We start from the raw sequence: 20,079 nt of genomic DNA on the forward strand, positions 1-20,079 counted from the left end.
GAAAGAATTAGGTAAGGAAAGAAACACTTAATCAATGAAGGAAAATGGAAAAGAAGGAAAAAGGTGGGAAATAAAAGCATTAGGAAAGAAAGCAACAAGAAAGGAAAACAAGGAAAGAAAGGAGGATAGCGAAAAGAAAAAATGAGAAAAGGAAGGCAGGAAAGGAGTGAGAAAAGAAAAAAGGTAATAACAAACAGGGGAAAGACAGAAAGAAAGAAAGAAAGAAAGAAAGAAAGAAAGAAAGAAAGAAAGAAAGAAAGAAAGATGCAGGGGAGCAGAAATCCTGTGAGAGGAGAACAGTTGGAGCTGCTGCCTGCTCTCGGTGGGCTGGATTGATTGTGATTACTGAGAGAACAGCATGTCTGATGGAGCACACGGAGCTAATAACAGTAAGGGTCTGACAGAAAGAGAAAGAAAGGCCACAAAGACAGAGGCCGGGAGAAGCTGCTTCTCTCTTCAGCCATTCACTTTGGACCCCCTCTCTCCCACTCCCACCCTCCACCACTCTCAACCACCCCATTCTGAGCTGGCTCACCTGCTTTTGTTGTAAACACAGACGCACGCACGCACACACACAGGCGCACACAGAAATATATCTTTAGCCATGTGTGCCACTATCTAGCCGCAGTAGCCTGTTAGTCTGCTCTTTATTTAATTTCTCTGAAGGCCACGGCTCTTTCCAGAAGGCAGATGGAACATAGCTGTCACACCTGGTGCCAAATAATCAAGATATAGTCACTTTTACCTGTGCGTGTTAGTACGTACCTGCCCAAAAAAAACAAACAAACAAAAAAAAAAACAGGGTGTTGCTTCTTAGGAGGGGAGAGCAAAACCTTTTTAAATGGGAGTATTCATGCATCTGTGCATCTGTCTGTGTTTGCATTAGGAGGCGGGTAAGCATGCATCGCTTATGCTTGAAGCACACAGAGCAGGGCAGAGGGAGAAAAAGTCATGGAAGGCGCTGAAGTGATATGATGGCTGCAGGACTCATGTCGGAGTGTTTGAGGCTGTATTAGGATTCAGGATAGAAAGCCGTGGAGACGGTGTCTGCCTGCCTGTCTGTGTGGCACACAGAAGCAGGTGACGCACCTGAAATTGGACTGCCATTCTCAATTCCACGCAGCCACCTGAACACACCCAGTGTCACACACTCCGACTAACCACATACCCCTTTAGTCACCCCCCTCCCCGATGCTGAGGTGAGAGTTCAGGGTAAGGAGTTGAAGGTTATGGCAAAAATATACACGGCCTTCAAAACGCTACATCTGCTCCGACGTCAGCATCCTTCCCTTTGTTGGTTCCCTTAGTAACAGAAGGTCTAAGCCTACACAAAAACACCTCAGTGTGTGTGTGTGTGCTCGCTGCATTCAGGTCAACCAAACAATTACTTATATCCAATGTTCTAGCTGTGATTTGGCTTGATAAAACACTGCATGCTAGCGAGAGAAGAAATCTCTGTAACCCGTTGCTGCAAATTATGTCCGCAGCGTTGATTTTGACTATCTGTTTTTTTCCTCAAGCGGAACAGAGCGCAGGGTTTCTACAGCTCTCACAAAGTTGAACTGAGTCACTCTAAAGATGGATGTTTTAGCCCAAGACATCTGTGGTACACATAAGAATACATAGTCACACTAAAGCCATGTCCTGTGCTAAAAATTCTGACAAATTCTAAAGCCAGGGTTTTCAAAGTGCAACTAAATTAAATTAGAAATGATTGTAAATTTCAATCAATTGTTGACTTCACTGCAGGAAAGCAGAACAAAGTTAATTTACACTTCCAGTGAGAACTTCATAGACAGGAAGTTTGGGACCCACCCAACAAAAAGACCTTGAAAAGATATTAAGAATGACGTTGCCAAACAAGAACACTCCTCTTGTTATGAGGAGATATGTTGTAAAAAGCTCCTTTTATGACATAGATGACATGAGAACCAGCCCATTTACTGTTTTTGGACTATTTAGTTTTTATCTAGAAATCTATTTTACTTTGACTTTTTAAGCAATTTGAACCCAATTTTAGCATCTAGCATTGGAGGGTATGTACCGATTAAACATATTTTAGACCTCCAATCAAGAAAAAATTACTCAGTAGCTAAACATTAATTCAAAATTTAATTAGAGTTTTGCTAATCCTCTGAAAAGTTGCCTTATCACCTTGGCTCAGAAATCAATTTCCATGGACATCAGGTGCTTGGAAGAGGAAGTCTAAACGGATTTAGCTGTTTTTATTGTGATGGATGTTTAATAATTCAGTTTCATGTGAGGTTTCATGCTGTTTCAACCAACTCTTCAAATCTGACTGCTAAAATGGTTGTATGTTATGCTTCATTAAATTCTGAAATGCACTGTGCCGGCTGAAATTTGTATATAAAAATTTAAAGTCAGTTAAGTCAGTGGGTGTGTGTTGTTTTTTATGACACAGGGTCTACTAAAACAAGTCCATATTTTTCTTCAGCCCACTCACGAACAAATAAACCACTGAAAAAGTCAAACAATAACATTTTTAAGTTATCAAAGTGACTTATATATCATGTTTAACCCGAGTAGTGAAAGACCGTGGGGGTTTGAAAACGATGTGTAGGTCAGCTCAGATATTTGAAGTTTACACAGCTACATACTCACCTGAAAATATGTTAAAAGGTTTTTTTGCGACCCAGAAAGAGAAATAAGAGTAATATTAAAACTAAGACGCTGCCGCCATTGTTGGAAACTAGAATTGGCTGGCCGCGCTATGAATTCTGCGATATGGTTTTTCAATTTTGTTGTCCGGGTGGAAAACTGGGAGAAATTCGGGAGAATGGTGGCTCCGGGAGATTTCCGGGAAGGGCACTGAAATTCGTGATTCTCCCGGAAAAATCGGGAGGGTTGGCATGTATGGTTGTGGCAACATCACTAACCTTGTCAAACACCTCAGAGTAAATCACATCACAGAACATGACGAGCGTATGTTCAGGCGAACTGAAGAGGAGGAGAGGGACAGGTGCTGCTAGGGCGAGACAGACGTCTCTCACGGAGTCCATTAGTGATGCAGGCAGGCAACGTGTTCAAATAGCACAACTTCAGTTTTTTTTTTATTTCTATATGATGAATCCTGCGTTATTAAGTGATAAGAACAAGTAATCTGATGTCCTGTAATCATTATGACGCTATAATTTGAGATACAATAAATAAAATAAGTTTTTGTACAAAATATCGGTATCGGCTCGGTATCGGCTCAGTATCGTCGATACCACCCTGAATATTACTTGGTATCGGATCGGAAAGGAAATCAGTGGTATCGCACATCACTATCCATTAGAGAGCACCGCTCATACTTTAACCACACATTTACAGACTGTGTGTTAAGTGAGGCTCAAAGAGAAATGTTTTCCCAAAAGCAAGCTTTTCATTTAGTCTTATTAAAAAAGCTAATAAATTTCTAGCAATTTCAAACACTTTATCCAAAACCCAAGGACTCAAAGGATTTCCAAGCATCCATATAAACCCCGAAATAACTGAGAAATGCAGGCCATAGTGTATTTAAAGCTTAAAGTTTACATGCATAATAAGGTAAGACACAAATCGAGGTCTAGAAATTATCGGTTTCTTTTCAGGAGAAACCATCCACTCAGAGCTGTCACCTGTAGTGAACTCCTGTTTGCAGGCTGACTTTCTGAACCTGATAGGCACAGGAAATAAACAGACAGGCAGGAAGGTCAAAGTTGATCTGGTGTCCTAGTTGAAGCTGTGACCTCATCACGCTGGTTGCCACCAAAGCCACCATAACAGGAAGAGGTGGAGTGACAGCAGGGGAAGTGCACAGAGACGAAGTGGGAGGTTAAGGCATGAGGTATCAGTGAAAAATATGCTGATGCGCACGCACAGCACACAGAAACATGCATGTGCACATCCACAGCAGGAGCTGATAAGCAATCGGAGTAAAACTGTCTCATGGAAATCAAAAAAAGAGGTACAACTGATCACAGAAATCAAGCAACAAACTCCTCGTGTAATTGTTACAATATGTTATTCCCACATGGAAAGACATATTTGAGCAGTCATTTAATAACTTGTGATGCTCTGATTTGTTGTATGCTTGTTTTCTGGACAATTTAGCAGAGGATTTTTGTGAAAACTAAGTGAGCAGCCCACTCATCTCTAATGATTTATCACAGGATCAGCAGTTTATCGTTGGATCTCTTAGCAAAGAAGCACTGGCAGCCCACTCAGCTGTGTTCTGTATTTAGGCAAACAGCAGACAAAGTGGGAACACGTACAGCAGAGCTCTCTGCTGGGATTCAGCTGCAAGCATATTTCTACATTTGGGAACTTCTTGTCAAAGCTGTTTGTATTAATGCGTGTGGTTTAATTTAGACAAATTTGCACCTTCACCTGCTCTTGCTTTCCCGTTTCCAGGTCTCCTTCTTCCTCTTTATCGTGTTTGTTGTCTACACCATGCTTCCCTTCTCCATGAGAGGGGCCATTATCGCCAGTGGAATCACCTGCTTCTCACACACTATCACTCTCAGTGTCTGTCTGACCACCCGCGACACAGACCTGGAGGATCCTTTAGTCTGGCAGGTAAACCTGAACACACAGCCACGCTGTTGGAATCTGCCGATATATTTTCCATGACTTCCTGCTTGTGCTGCATATGTAATTTCTTCTCCATATTAGCTGCAGCATGAAAACTTGTTCTCTAATGTTTTTCCAAGCATGATTAAAAATGATGAGGTGCAGCGTCTGGGTTGTAAAACAATGAACCTATCCTGTATAATCGAGCACATTCAGCAGGGCCTCCAGAGTAATGTGAAGGGCCTTTTACCGCACTCAGGGAACAGCCCTTCAAAACTGGCTCTAACTGAATGGACTGTTGATACAGTAAAACAAAGAGAGTCTCGCCGCAGACCGATAAGAGAAAAATATTATCCATAAACGTCAATAAGCGTGCAGAAACATGAAGTGAAGTAGAATTGATTTGGCATCAGATCCATTTCTGCTGCTGCTGGCACACACGCACACACAAACACACACACACTCCAATCAACCATCAGAGTAAAAACACTGTAATCACAACAGCCTTCAATAGCTTTCTTCGCTCTCACACACTCACACATGCAGAGTGGAAAAGTACTCTAACAATAAACCAGTGTTCAAAGGCAAAGCATGATCTTGGATACGGCACCAAGGACAACTTATTCATATGCAGGTCCACACTGTAAAGAGCTTGTGGTTGACACGGTGGTGGAAAGCACTGCAAAAGTGTGTGTTCTCGCCTGGTTTTACAAGGTAATAACAGAGGCTTAAGTGGAAAGGTCGTATAGTGGAAAAATGACTGGCACAATCATATTTGCAATATAGGTCAGCTCTTAATTGCTTATTTCTTCCATGTTTGTGTGCCTGTGTGTGGCAGATCTTAGCCAATGTGATAATCTTCACCTGTGGAAACTTGGCTGGGGCATATCACAAGCATCTGATGGACCTGGCACTCAAACAGACCTATCAGGACACCTGCAACTGCATCAAGTCTCCCATCAAGCTGGAGTTTGAAAAGCACCAACAGGTACACACTTTGAGAGCCATACTTTTGTTACTTCTTGGTTATTATTTTTGAAAGAAGAAAGTGTGTACTTTATTGGTCCCCGTGGGGAAAATCCCTCTCTGCATTTAACCCATTCACTCAGTGAAGCAGTGGGCAGCCATTGGGCGCCCGGGGAGCAGTGTGTAGGGACGGTACCTTGCTCAGGGGTACCTCAGGGTATTATCCTGCTTTTGCTTCTTCTGTCCACTAGTTTGACTGTCTGCAAATCCAACAGTCATGCTAACTCTACTCTGGGGCTCAAACATTATGTGTACTGGGAACTGGCTAATGTTTGTCAGCTTTAGTTTTGTTGCTAACTCGGACAATTCATTAGCTACCAAAATAGCAGCTATGGGGCTAACTTGCTAACTAGCTTGATTCCTTCCCAATGTTCCAGCCACTTTCCATCATTTTGTTCCATCGCTAACAAAATACTATCTGAAACTACAACAGCTTTTGGTTCTCAAGCAGAGTTTGTGTTGAAACTTTGTGCATGACAAGCGTCATATCCTATGTATTTTTGCCTAGAATCCATCCATCCACGGTTCCCTTAGAAATTACTCCACAAGCTGTTAAGAGTTGGAGAAGTTCCCATTTTGAAGTTACAAAACAGGCCTGTCAAATTTTGGCACTAAAAAAAGTATTAAATACATTCAAAAATAGCTACGCTAATTGGATAGATTGCAGTGAATTTGGTAGAGAGTCATTATCTTTGACTTCTTTTCTTGCTCCATTCATCCACTCATTAGTAAACATATCAATCCATTGACCACATATCTGATTTAGGGATCTCTTTCAGGTGTCCTGAGATTAGTTACACTCACCCACTGACATCAACTAATGGTACCCAACTAATCTTCATTAGTTACACCTTGCTAGGACTGAGTTGGTCTCCCTTTTCCCTTCAGACCCGCTTTAATTCTTCATGGCATGGATTCAACAAGGTGCTGGAAACATTGCTCAGAGATTTTGGTCCATGTTGACATGAAAACATCACACAATTGCTGCAGATTTTGTCAATCAATCATCTGAATCTCGAATTCCACCACATCCCACCGGTGCTCTACTGGACTGAGAAGCCATTTGAGTACAGTTAACTCACTGTTTTGTTCAAAAAACAGTTTGAGATTTGTGATATAGTCCGAAATGTCACTCCCATTATGTCCATTTAAATGATACTCAACTACTAATGGGCCCAAACTGTGCCAAGAAAATATCCTCTCACACCATTACATCACCATCTCCAGCCTGAACCGCCGATACAAAGCAGGATGGATCCATGCTTTCATGCTGTTTATACCAAATTCTGATGAATTCTTGAGACTCATCAAATCAGGCAACCGTTTTCCAATCTTATATTGTCCAATTTAGGCAAGCTAGTGCGAATTATGGTCTCAGATTCCTGCTCTTAGCTCACAGAGTGTCTTTTGCTGCTGTAAATGATCTGCTGCAAAGTTCTAAATGTTGTTGGTGCAGAGATGGTTTTTCTGCATACCTTGGTTGTAATGATTGGATATTTGAGTGAATATATCTCTGTAAACCCTAAAGATGGTCCTGGGTTAGATGGATTCTAATCCAGGATTTGATGTCTTGCGTGATCTCTACCAAGCACCGTAATCAATCAAAATGTATTACCTTTACAAACACACAGATGTAATATTTCTATTTAGCCTTGACTATACTTAGTGTTTACTGCTAAGTGGCAAAGGCAAGCATCCTATTTGCATGCTGATTTTTATAATTAGCTCAAGGCCTTGCTGGCCTCTGCCTTGTCCTAAGCCTCGTTATTGCTATCTGTCTCTTAATATGAGTGCCCACATTAAATTCAAACCGCCTCTGTTTTAATTACCAAAATATTTCACTTCTTAGTTTTGTCAGGGATGAGGAGTTGGTAAGTCCGTCATGTCTAAGTGGCATTATGCGGTGACATTTGCTTGACATTAGCGTCTTTGCCCTGACATTAGCCATTCTTTCCAACCAGGGAAATGACATATGAACGTGCACACTAATAACCTGCAGTGTACGCACTTGGCATTGACTATGAGTTTTTTAATCATTTTTTAACTTGCTAAGTTTGTAAAAAGTTGCTTACTTACTACAGGAATCTTTTTTGTAAAAACGCTGAATTTAGGTGTAGTTACCATTTCTTGTTATTTCTTGTTAAGTTATTTACATGTTTTATTTGTGAACATAGGTCAGCAGAGTCTATCTGTTGATCTATGTTTTATAACTAAGCTGGCATCTGTTCCTCAGCACCAGTATCTGCATCACTGTGTGAGGACGCACACAAATGCCACTGCATAAAACAAATCTCATTCAGCGACTGAACACACAACTTTAGTTGATTAATCAAACACATGATTAATAACACTACATCTCCCCAGGCTATTATACCTATTGTGCATGCTCACAGTGGAGTGTTCATATTGCTCCGGCGCTGAATAAGTAAATAAGAGCAAGTGTTGCTATTGGTTTCTATTTTTAGAGCCCCTGGTCCCTCTCTCGACTTAATTTGCTGCTGTGTTTTAGGAAATGAGCCCGTGGTGTGTGAACAATGTAATGACCCTCTCTGCTGTGAGCTGCATTTATGAGTCACACCCCCTCAGGCAGCTATTCACTCTCTCTAACATGCACACACACCCACACACATGCCCACACGCTTGCACATGCACGCCAAAATCACCCTCTATGCAAGTGTGTATGGTGCTAAATTAAAGCAAAAACTTCTGGTTACACAACAGCGAAGGGTGATGGATCTTACATCTCTGGTTCTGCATTTTTCTCCTCACTGTATAATGACATGACTTTTCCAAAGCGTAGGTAAACTTTCTAAAAAATCACCAGCAGCTGTCAGAGTCGTTTGTATAGTCGTATTTGTGCAACAATAATGTAGCCTTCAAAAATCAGACAAGAGATGAATCCTCGGAAGCAAAATGTGATAAACAGACCCAGATCACTGCCAACAGCCACCTGTGTGCTTTTGTTGACTTCAGCCACGAGGCATTTCAGTTTCTGAGATATTCCAGCAAATGCAGCTGCACAGCAGTGTTCATCAGATGCTTAAGATGCTTTTTGGGAAATGTAGAAAAACCTACAAAATGAGAAAGAAATCAATGATTTGGACTAGGGACTATAATAGGTCAAATAAATTTTACATCACTGCAAAGGTACATCTATATGGCATCTAAATTTTCATTATGACTGTATATAAAAAATGGATGTACATGATTCAGTTTCACAGTTTGGGTCATTCACTTATTTTCATTCTTTGTAGTCGTTTTAGTTCCCTATGTGTTTCCCCGTCTGTTCCGTCCTCTGTCTCATCTTTATCTTTTGCCTGTTCCCTTGTCTGCTTTCATGTTTAGCACGGACCTTCTCGCTGCATTTTTTATTTTGCATTTCATGAACTTGCTGTACAACTTTGTAGGTTACCTATTGTAGTTTTACTTCATGTCTGTCTCCCATCAATTCTCTGATTGTTTCCACCTCCCTTTGGACTTGGTTCATATTTGACTTGTGATCAGCTAGCTAACATGCATTTCGGTCCTCATCAATCCTCATTGTGACAACTGGCGCATCATACAGATGCAAGTAGCGCCTAAGTGGCTACATATACATACTGAAATAAAATGATATAAAACTTGAGCTCATTTTTGTTTGGACTGTTAATACAATAATAAACCTCTCAGCAAGTCATCATTTGTCACCCCAAAACACACTCAGGGATCCAGTTCACTGACTAAAAACCGGCTTGAGGTGATGTTTAGCAGATAGCTAGCTGTTACAATAATAGAACAACATATACCTGTCACCCATTAGGGATAGGACTACCATTTGGTTGTATTTTAGCCTTATGCTAAAGAATCACATTTTTCAGAAACTAAAGTTTCAACAGTGCATTTTGCTATGCAGCTCTTCTTTCATTAGCATTTCCATTTAGTTATGCACAACAACCCAAAACTTTGATAAAAACAGATGGATCCTAATGGAGTAGACAGGTGATTTGGTGGATGTTAAATGGGTAATACAATTTGAATGGGTGGTTATAAAAAAAATTCCCAGTGGGGCTATTTAACTATTTGTTAATGGTGGAAGCTCACATAGTCAACAACGTCAAGCTCACCTCAGCTGCAATCCCAGCAACTCTCCTGATTCAATGCTGACAAAAAAGCTGACAGCCAAAACTCACATGCCTGGTTCAGTCTCAAGAGAAAACACAAATGCCTTTGGGATTATGGCAGGTAGGGTTTCTCCTACAAAAATCTACCAAATCAAACATGCAGAGCTACCTGCTTCGAGGACCCCATGTAAATAAGGAAGTGGCTGAAAGCGGCTTAAAAAAATGCTTTTGTCTGCAAGCCACTTTGCAACACACCTGGACCGCATCTTATGCTTTCTTGCTCTTTCTGAATTAGTGTCAGCTCTGTTGTCACTGATAACTTCTCTGCCGATCTTTTCAGCAGTGGCTGTTAGCGCCCACGCAGCGCCACAACTCCAAATATAAATTATTGTTATTATCTATAGTACCGCTGACTGAACTGCAATTTTTGCACTTCCACATTAATTTTGACACCACTGGAGGTTACCAAGTGCATTTACCTTAATGTTCCATTCAATCACTCATTTAACCGGCAGCCTAAAAATGCGCAGAACCTGGTTTCCCATGACACACTGCATATTTGAAAATGTGCCTCGAGAGATTTTCAGTGCTTGACTTTGGCTTCCTGTGCTCAGTGCTTGAAAAATTAGCCCCAATGAGCCATCATTAAGGGATGTAAAAATAGGTTAAATATTAGCTGTGGATGACAACAGAAGAGAATAGAGTAGAACAGACTTAATTATGCACTACTCCTTGTCAGACACTACATGTGATCCTTTAGGTCTCCTAGAAAAGGAGCTCAGCTTTCAGTTTCAGGGAGCAAATTATTTAAACCAGTTTGAATGGGAATTAAGATTTTTGTACTCGTGGAGCCTTTCTGTTTGATTGGTGGAAACAAAACCGATTATTTCCATATCATAGTATATCAGAAAGACAAAGTCTCTTTATCAACCTGCCATTGTTATTCACTGTTAACATTTAAACTACGTTAACCGCCTGCCTTGCCTGCCTTGCCTGCCTTGCATTCCTCCCCCCACATCTCCCTCCCTGTAGGAGCGCTTGCTGTTATCCCTACTGCCTGCTCACATAGCCAGAGTGATGAAAGCTGAGATCATCCAGAGGCTTCAGGGACCGAATTTCGGTCGAACTGAGAGCACCAACAACTTCCACAACCTCTACGTGCAGCGGCACACCAATGTCAGGTAAGTGTCCCTCTCCTTTCTCTGTACCTCCACATGATAAAGATGATTACTTTCTGCTCTCATCTTAGCTCCTGATTGCTCGTATGCTATCCTGTCCTCCTGCTCACACTTCACCCACCTTTGTCCTCCACCCTCCACCAGCTCTTATAGGTGGATCTCTCCTACTGTATATTACTGCAATCTTCACATCTTCTGTCATGTCCTGTAATTTCATTTCTTTTCCTCAAACCACTTTTTTTGGGCCATCCTCTTTACATCCCATTTTCTTCTTTCCTTTCATGACTGAATTCACCTCAGAGTTAATCCACCTCTATTGTCCTCTGAGGTCACTTTGCGAAATGAGCAGGAGCCTCTGTCCTTGTTTCCCGATGACATCCTCCTCTGTACTGAGGGGGTTCATAGTAACAGAGTACACAAACCCAGGCTTACTATGAGAGCCTCTTCACCAAATGCCCTCTAAAAATCTGTTTTTACCCTCATCATGGAGCTTCACAGGAGAAATAGCACCGTGCCTCATTTAAGCAGGCCTCAGGTGTGTGTGTGTGGATGAATGTGTGTGTCTCATGTTGATCTGCCTATTATCTCTCCAATAATAACAAAATCTCACATGGTCCAGCTCACAGTGATGGCCGAGACAAGGGAAATCTTTCCAGAACAAAGAACAGGTGCAGGTGGAAATGCAGTTTTGCTGGGATCCTCTTAAATGAGTCAGCTAGCAGAGAGCCAAACAGGTACTACCCCATTATCAGTTCTCCAGCTGCAGTAATAGGCTTGGCTGAAGATCATACCATTCTTTCTCTTTCGGGAGATGGTCACATACTAAACGCTGGCACATCGCGAGATAGATAGCTGGAAATGTAATGTGTGAATATGGTTGCTTTACAGTGCACACACCTTTCCTGTTTTTAAAAAAAAAATACATTTTAACCATTAAAAATTGTATATAAGTATAGAACATGCAGTTTATGCTGCTTTATAAGAGTTACAATGATGAGAAACTACAGCCTCCAAAAGTTGAATCAGCAGCACAGGTGTTAGAGAGCTGTTGTCATTATAGAGTTACATAAAGGCTGATGCAGCAACCGTTACGTCACTTATTGGTTTGTGAACTCTGGACTCCAATCCCACGAGTTCTCCAGCATCTTGTATCAACTTACCAACGTTACTCGCCGCTAATATGTAAATCATATTATTGCCTGGGTATCCTAGTTTCCACTGTAAAGCCTCAGTGGCGGTATATTGCCAACTGCAGTGCAAATTTTTTGAAGCTATATTTGAACCAGATGGTGGAGCGCTAAAGTTATAAGCTCATCTTTATCTCTAAACTTTACAGACGCCGTGCACACTCACAGATACCTGCTGGCTTAGCGATAGATTAATAAAATCCATGAATTTCATCCAACAAAACTGAAACACAACTTCTTGGATTTCTTGGCCCACAGAAGCTTCATTATTTGTCAGATAATTCCATTAAAAATGCTCCCAGACAGCACAGAAAAACACAGTTGGCACAATTCAGTATATACAAGTCAATATTTGGTATGGCCACCTTTTTCTTCATAACAGTCTGAACTCTGTTAGACAGTTTTCTCATCATTTCAAGTAGTCTTCAAGCACAATTCTCCAGGCTTCCTAAAGGACATTCAAAGCTCTTCTTTGGATGTTTGCTGTCGACACCAAATTGCTTAAGTATATAAGGTAAAAACAAAATTTGAACAGTTCTAATGGCTTTCCTTCTTCAACACAGCCTGAACTCCAAAGGAAAGCTTTCATGTAATTTCTTTAAGGAGTCCTTAGGAGTAGTACTCCAGGCTTCTTGAAGGACATTAACAGCTCTTCTTTGGATGTGGACTGCCTTTTGATCTACTCTTTGTCACGATGATCCAACGCTGCTTCAATAATGTTGAGTTCTGAGTTTTGGGGAGGCCAATCCATGACTTATTGTTTTCCTTTCCAGATATGCTTTTACTGCACTGGGAGTGTTTGGGATGATTGTCATTGTGAAAAATTAAACCATTCAGATACTTCCTAGGTGGTATTTAGTAGTGACTCAAAATCTAATGGTGGTTTTCTGTGTTCTTAACTCTCATCAATGAATAAAATTGTCACGGTCTGTATGGCAGACCGTGGGGAGGCGGGGAAGGTGGACCCAAAATGCAGGACTCTACAATGACAGCAGTGCATTTATTTACAGCACAGTAAATAATCACACACAAATAAATCCCTGCGCGCCCCAGACTCTGGTGCCGTGTCTTCTCTGTGTCCTCGCTTCCAAGTGTCCACGCACCCCATGCTTGTTGCCCTCTCATTTCCACGCTCCTCCTGGGAAATGACAGAGGCAGCCGTTAGACACTCTCAAACTGCAGCAGGCTTACTCTCACTGAGAAAGCTCCAACACACTCCTAAGTAGCTCCTCCGACGAGGCTGCAGGTGTGTGATCATTTCCTCAGGTGTGGCCAGCTACCTGGCAGGGACACACCCACCTTCAGGTCTGGTGGGTGTGTCCCTGCCAGGTACAGCCACACACACACACGCCCGCAAGCAGGGAAACAGGGACAGCAGCATACACACACATCAACAACAAGTAAACAAGTCCTCATGAACCTTGGGGTCCCACAGACCCAGGTCCTGACAAAAAGTTTGGTGTTGGCATTTTTGCATCTTGCTGCTGATAACAAAGTACTTAAAGATATCATTTAAAATTGATCCTTTGTCAGTAAAAGGACTGGACTGAAAATGAGTGAAAGAGCAACAAATGACTGAAGAAAAACTTTGAAATTGCTTCAAAAAGTCTGGAAAACTGCTGCTCGAGACCACTTTAAAAGTACATGGAAGCAAAATATAAAGAAGGACTTTTGCACTGTACTACATTACACAATGGTTTTCCTTTTAACAGTGTTCTTTATCTTTGTTTTTACAGCATTCTCTACGCAGACATCGTGGGCTTCACCAGGCTGGCCAGTGACTGTTCCCCAGGCGAGCTCGTGCACATGCTGAACGAACTCTTCGGCAAGTTTGACCAGATCGCGAAGGTAAACCGAAAAGACACTCTCAACTGAATTTACTGTACGTATACCCACTCTGTATGATTAAAATAGACACAGTCATATGCATCATGCAGTAAGAGCCTCCATAAATCAAAGCAGCAAATGGCATTTTAATCAGAAATTCATTTGAATTTAATGAGGAAATAATGGAAGACATGAAACAGTTGGTCTTGGTTCACATGTAGTGCTTTCAGGGTAATGTCATCTGAAGCTTGAATTAATGTACTAAATTAGAACGGCTTAATTAGAAAGTAACCAAGATGAGAGAACGAGGTCTGTCTGGTGTTGTCTACCAGATGAAACGTGGCCTCGAAATACATTTTTTCTCGGTCCTGCGGCCTCTGTCAGCCTTCCTGCCGCGCTTTCCCGGAGCGCCCTGCGTGCGTGCGTGGGCTGGTCAGAGTGTATCTCGCGGTCTCAGGGGTTCTTAGCTACGTGGGTCTCAACAGTTTAGTCAGGCTCTCTTTGCTTTGTGTCCAGCAGCTCTGTCCTCCCGTCTGACAAAGCTGCTGTTACATAAACCCAGTCCAACGATGAGCTGTTACACTTCCCACATGTGGAATAAGAGCTAATATGCTTTACGTGTGGGTGTATGATTTTGGGCTTGATGGATGTGACTCTGTGCATGAGGGTTAGATGGAGGTAAGGAAGGAATAAAATAGTTGAGGATTAATAAAGATGATAATAATTTTGGACAGATTTGGATATGAAAGAGTTTGATAATGGCTGCAATTCGCTTCCTTCTCTCTTTCTGCTTTTTAAAGGAAAATGAATGCATGCGAATCAAGATCCTGGGAGACTGTTACTACTGTGTGTCTGGCCTGCCCGAATCACTGCCTGACCACGCCAGGAACTGCGTGAAGATGGGCCTGGATATGTGTGAGGCCATCAAGTAAAACACCAGATCTTTCCCTCTCTTTTCACCCGTATTTTTTTTTCGCTCTCTCTCACACAAAGGGAAACGCAAACACAAACAAACACACAGCTGTCAAACAGACTGAGCAGAAGGAATGCCAGACTCGATTCCAGCTCTGTTTGAACTCTGGAGTAAACACAGTGTGAACGCAATACGATAAGCCTCCAGAATGGACAAATAAAATATTCAAACAAACGACAAAATATATTAGCCTGGTTTCTCCCTCTTCTGCTATCTGTCTGTGTGTCTCCATTCACGCGTGAACACACGCGCATTCGTTTCATAGGCTAATATATTAGCTTTTCAACACTGACCTTTAATCACAATCAGATTAAAGATGGCCACTTGTGACATGCTGAGACAGCGTGTGGTTGGTTAGACACTTTCAATTCAGTTTTATTTATCTAGCACAAAATCACAATAACAGTCACCTCAAGGTTCTTTATTTATAACGTAAAGACCCTATAATAATACAGAAAAAAACTCAACAATTTTCTTGTTTTCTGATTCTAAATGCAGCCATAATTTGCAAAATAAACTAGTGCTGTCAAAATGAACGCGTTAACGCAAATTAATCCACCATCACGGTCAACACGATTAAAAATTTTCACGCAATTAACGCATCTGGAGTGCAGAATGACTCAAAATCCCTGAAATGTTTCCATCAAGGTATTTCGGGCAGTTTGTCCAAGTAGAGTTACCTTCGCACATGTGCAAATGGGCAGTTGATCTGGTAGTGACGGGCAGCTGAACCAATCAGCTCAATATGGAAGATGATAAACGCAGATTGGCCCCCTCGATGTGAAATTTGAGTATTAAAAGACTAACAAGACGGAACAGTCGACCGACATAAAGTCTTATGCACATTGTGCAAGAAGGAATTCTCTTTTCACCGAAGCACTTCCAGCTTAAAATGTCACATTAACGCGAAGCACACGTGAGTCGGGGATGCTGCTAGCACTTTGGCTAACGTGTCACCCAGCTTGCGACAAACCACTCATGGAGCATCAGGGCCTCAGTAAGTCGACCTCGGACATATCGACTGACACAGAGAACACGAGCTTTACATAGATTTGGTTCCTCGTTTCAAGGACATGAAGTGCCTTCCAGAGAGAGTGACAGAGAGAGAGGATAAATGTTTACAGAGTTTTTTGTTAACATGTTTATTGAACATCTTGAACATTCATGTTAAGTGCGTATATTTTCCCTTTTTCTCAAGCCTGTTTGCTCACGCAAAATGAAAAGCGATTAATGTAGAATAAAAATGAATGATATTTAATTGTGATTAATCAAAATGAATCCACAGTAACCCTGTGATGAATTTGATTAAACATTTTAATTGTTTTAGAGCACTAATATATATTATATATTAGTGAATACTTACAACTTTTTAAAAACTATATACTCATAGGTATTTCACAGGAGTGAACCTGTGTTAAAAGATTGAAGAAAACTATTCAAATTCTCTTTGAATTTAAGCATACATCCTCTGTGTTTTTTCTGCATTTACTTCATTATATTGCATAAATGTCCGTTACAAGCTTAAATGTAAAGTTGAAAAAAATGTAATTGCAACCAGGCTATTGATCAAGTAATTGCAATTAATCGTAATTAAGCACAGAAAATTGTGCGAGTAATGTGTAAATTTTTTTCAATCTATTGACAGCACTAAAATAAACATAATGTTTGCAATCAATGTGACCTGAACCTGTAAATTCATCAGGAATGCTTTTACTGTGGTCACACAGTTTTCTGTATAACTGGAAGTCTTCTGGCAACCAGAATAGTTGCCCTCTGGTCGTTGTTTCTCTCATAAAGATGACGACCTCCTCTGTACCCTTAATGATTTTTGAGTTTTGACTCCATGTATACCAATAAAAGACATGATTTGACAACCATTTGAAAAGTTTCTAGGTTTTTCCAAGGGTAGCAGTATGGGCAGAAACCACCCTCACTAGCTGCTGATGCACACCCAGTCCTTTTGTTCTATAGGCAGGTCTGAAATATGACAGAAACTGCTCAGCTTGAAGGATTACTGCTGGTAGGCTTTCAAGGGGGTAAAGAGTTAAAGCACTTACACATTGTTGATAGAAGATATACCCGACTTTTATATAGTCTGCGGTTCATAGCTTTTCACCCTCTGATTTAACCAGGCTAGCTATTTCCTTTTACTCCCAGATTAATGCTAAAGGTTAACCGCAACATTGCTACACTTTGTGATGTGTTTTAAACATGTTATGCTTTTCCTTATTTTCTTTCATTTATGTGCTTTTAATAATGGTGGGTGTTTTTAATGCGGATGGATGGAAATGCTTTATGCTGCGAGCCAAAATCTCAGATTTCAGGCTACTCTGAATTTTTTTCTATGCTTGGATTTTAGCAATGCCAGTGATAGCTGGTATCCCTAATGTCATCACAGCCACACAGCTCCACCCACCCACTGTTCAAATTTTGTTTGCAAAGAATAGCCAATAAGACCAAATCGGGGTGTGAACCATGCAAAGCTATTCCACAGTCCTGCAATAAAAATATTAATCTAGAATTTGGAGTAACAAGTCATCTTTAAGCTTTTGATCTTGTTTACAGAAAGTGAGCACAATACATCAGGGCGTTTCTGTACTGTCCACAGGAAGGTCAGAGACGCCACTGGAGTCGACATCAACATGCGTGTTGGCGTTCATTCTGGAAATGTCCTCTGTGGCGTGATTGGCCTCCGGAAGTGGCAATATGATGTGTGGTCACATGATGTAACGCTAGCAAATCACATGGAGGCTGGAGGTGTGCCTGGGTAAGATTAATGAACCGAAGAATGCTTTACTTCATCTCACTGCTGGTGCAAAGCTACTTTGCAATTAGTGTTTGACTTCCCTGCTCCATTGTTGAGATGTTTTACATCATAATAATGGTAACATTTTGAGACATTTTTGGACATGGGATCCGTCTCCTCTAATTCTACCTGTTATGAGCATTTTTGTCAATTATAGCTACTTCATTTGACAAGCAGCTCTGCATTTGTTCTGTGGCCATTAGGGCTGCCATCCCAGCGCTGTAGCAAGCTCCAGAAAATTGGCCGGTGGTTATGTGTATGCTACTCTGAAAATAAGCTCTCCAATGCCACAGTGTTGTCTCACTGGGCTGCTAATAGTTTGTCTCCTGTTATGCCTGCTGAAAGCTATCTGAAAAATATGCCAGATTTAAAAAATCCAAAACATATTTCCATCTCTGTTTGCAGGGCAACCGAGCTGAAAAGCAAGAATTACAGGGTAGTGTAGTTACAAAGCTCGAGCAGAAAAAAAAGTTCAATTGAGCCGTCGGTGGTGCAGTGATGCAAGCTCTTCAGTCTTCAACTGATTTCGTCTATCCACTTACTCTTTTCCAGGAGGGTCCATATCTCTTCAGTAACACTGGAGCATTTGAAAGGCTCATACAAGGTAGAGCCTGGAGATGGACAGACCAGAGATTCCTACCTAAAAGAACATAACGTGGTCACCTACCTGGTCATCAACCCCAAGGTCAGATACCATGACAGCTCTTGTAGTCTCAGTCAGAAAGCAGCAGAGGAGTTTTTCTTGTTAGCTAAAATTTACAGATGTGCCCTAAATGCATCACATGGTAGTTATAAAGTTACTGTCTTGAAAAGAGGACAGCTGTAAGAATACGCTCACTGAATGTTTTTGTGTCCATGTGTGTGTGATGAGTTAAGATAAAGCATGTCCATGTATCTTTATGATGACCCGTTCTAGTTTTGGACAATCAGAGTTATTACATTTTGCAAACGTCATTTTTTCACAACCTTCCAACAGCCTGTTGTAAAGACTCGAGTTTAGGGTTAAAGTTAGAAAGAGGTTTAGGTTATAGTTAGTTCTGAAGGCTAAACTTACTGCTGGGAATGCATTAATGTATGTGGGTGACAGCCAAAAGAGCATGCCTGTGCGTGCCCCTCTCTCCCCCTACATACGGAGTGGAGCAGGCAGCAGTCACTGCAGCAGAAACTTTTAGCCTAAATATGCGTGGTCAGCTATAGCATAGTAGCATGCTAGCATGTATATTTGCTAATGATAAACACAAATGAGGCTGATGGAGAATGCTTTTAGTTTTGCTGATTTAATTTGTGTGAAAAGTGGTTCGAACAGGAACACAAACTCAAATGATAATTTTTCAAAGTTTATTAAATGGTTGAAGGTTCAAGTTATACACGGCATCATGGACCTCCCTCTGTCCAAGAGCCTAGGGTGCCAAATTTTTATATTATGGTACAAACAAGACATGAATGTGATTGGTTTAAAAAAAATGGGGAGGAGCCATTTAAATTTGGCTCTCCCTTATTGATTTTCAGGCATGTTTCACATCTGCTCCAATCAGACAACTTCTTGTAAACAACAATAATAATAATAATAATACATTTTATTTATAGGCACCTTTAAAGACCCTCAAGGTCACCTTACAATAGTACAAAAAATATATAAATAAAAACATAAGGTAATAAAAAATAAGCATGAAGTATACAAGCTAAACAAGGTAAAAATAGACTAAGAATCATGATGAAGAGTATGCAATTTTAAATAGATGGGTTCTGTAGTTTGTAGTCCGAAGATCTGGTGGAAATGCATTCGAAAGTCTTGGGGCAGAACAGCTAAAGACTCTGAGTCCCATGGAAGTCAGGCGAGCAGGTGGAACAAACAGAAGGGAAGCTGAAGAAGAGCAAAGTGTACGAGGGGGTGAGTATGTACGGAGAAGATCAGATATATATGGGCGAGCGAGGTTATGAAGCGCTTTGAAAGTAAGAAGCAGGATCTTGAAATTGACACGAAGGTGAACTGGAAGCCAGTGGAGCTGTTTAAGAACAGGTGTTATATGTTCAGTTGATCTAATTCGGAATAAAATGCGAGCAGCTGTATTTGGAACTAACTGCAATTTATGGAGAGATTTATGAGGTAGAACAGCAGTCCCCAAACTTTTTTGCGCCACGGACCGGTTTATGTCCGCCGGATAAATACAACAAAATAAAACCAGTACCGGGACCAAAAAAAAAAAAGGAAGATTTATTCATAACACATGGGAAAAGACCCGGGTAAACTGACTTAATGATAAATACAATTAAACAAATTACAATAAAAACCCTGAAAACCATAAATTTTACACCCACCTCAACTCTCACTGCCCGGTGGTTGGGGACCGCTGAGGTAGACCATAGAGAGGAGAAATACAGTAATCTAATTCAATTCAATTCAATTCAATTTAATTTTTTTTTTTTT

At 41.0% G+C, this 20,079-nt stretch overlaps 1 protein-coding gene across 2 annotated transcripts in view; it reads left to right on the forward strand.

The window, feature by feature from the left end:
* Positions 1-20,079, forward strand: part of adcy2b (adenylate cyclase 2b (brain)) — a 76,187-nt gene that overhangs the window by 17,293 nt on the left and 38,815 nt on the right. For both annotated transcript variants that reach the window (XM_005745478.1, XM_005745479.1), the window contains exons 3-9: positions 4,396-4,560; positions 5,393-5,542; positions 10,713-10,861; positions 13,782-13,893; positions 14,673-14,800; positions 17,454-17,612; positions 18,204-18,336. In XM_005745478.1, coding sequence (XP_005745535.1) covers positions 4,396-4,560; positions 5,393-5,542; positions 10,713-10,861; positions 13,782-13,893; positions 14,673-14,800; positions 17,454-17,612; positions 18,204-18,336 — 996 coding nt within the window. The remainder of the gene's footprint in view (positions 1-4,395; positions 4,561-5,392; positions 5,543-10,712; positions 10,862-13,781; positions 13,894-14,672; positions 14,801-17,453; positions 17,613-18,203; positions 18,337-20,079) is intronic.

The sequence above is a fragment of the Pundamilia nyererei genome, unplaced genomic scaffold (assembly GCF_000239375.1).
Source record: "Pundamilia nyererei isolate P.nyererei 1_Seehausen unplaced genomic scaffold, PunNye1.0 scaffold00159, whole genome shotgun sequence".
Classification (NCBI taxonomy): Eukaryota; Metazoa; Chordata; class Actinopteri; order Cichliformes; family Cichlidae; genus Pundamilia; species Pundamilia nyererei.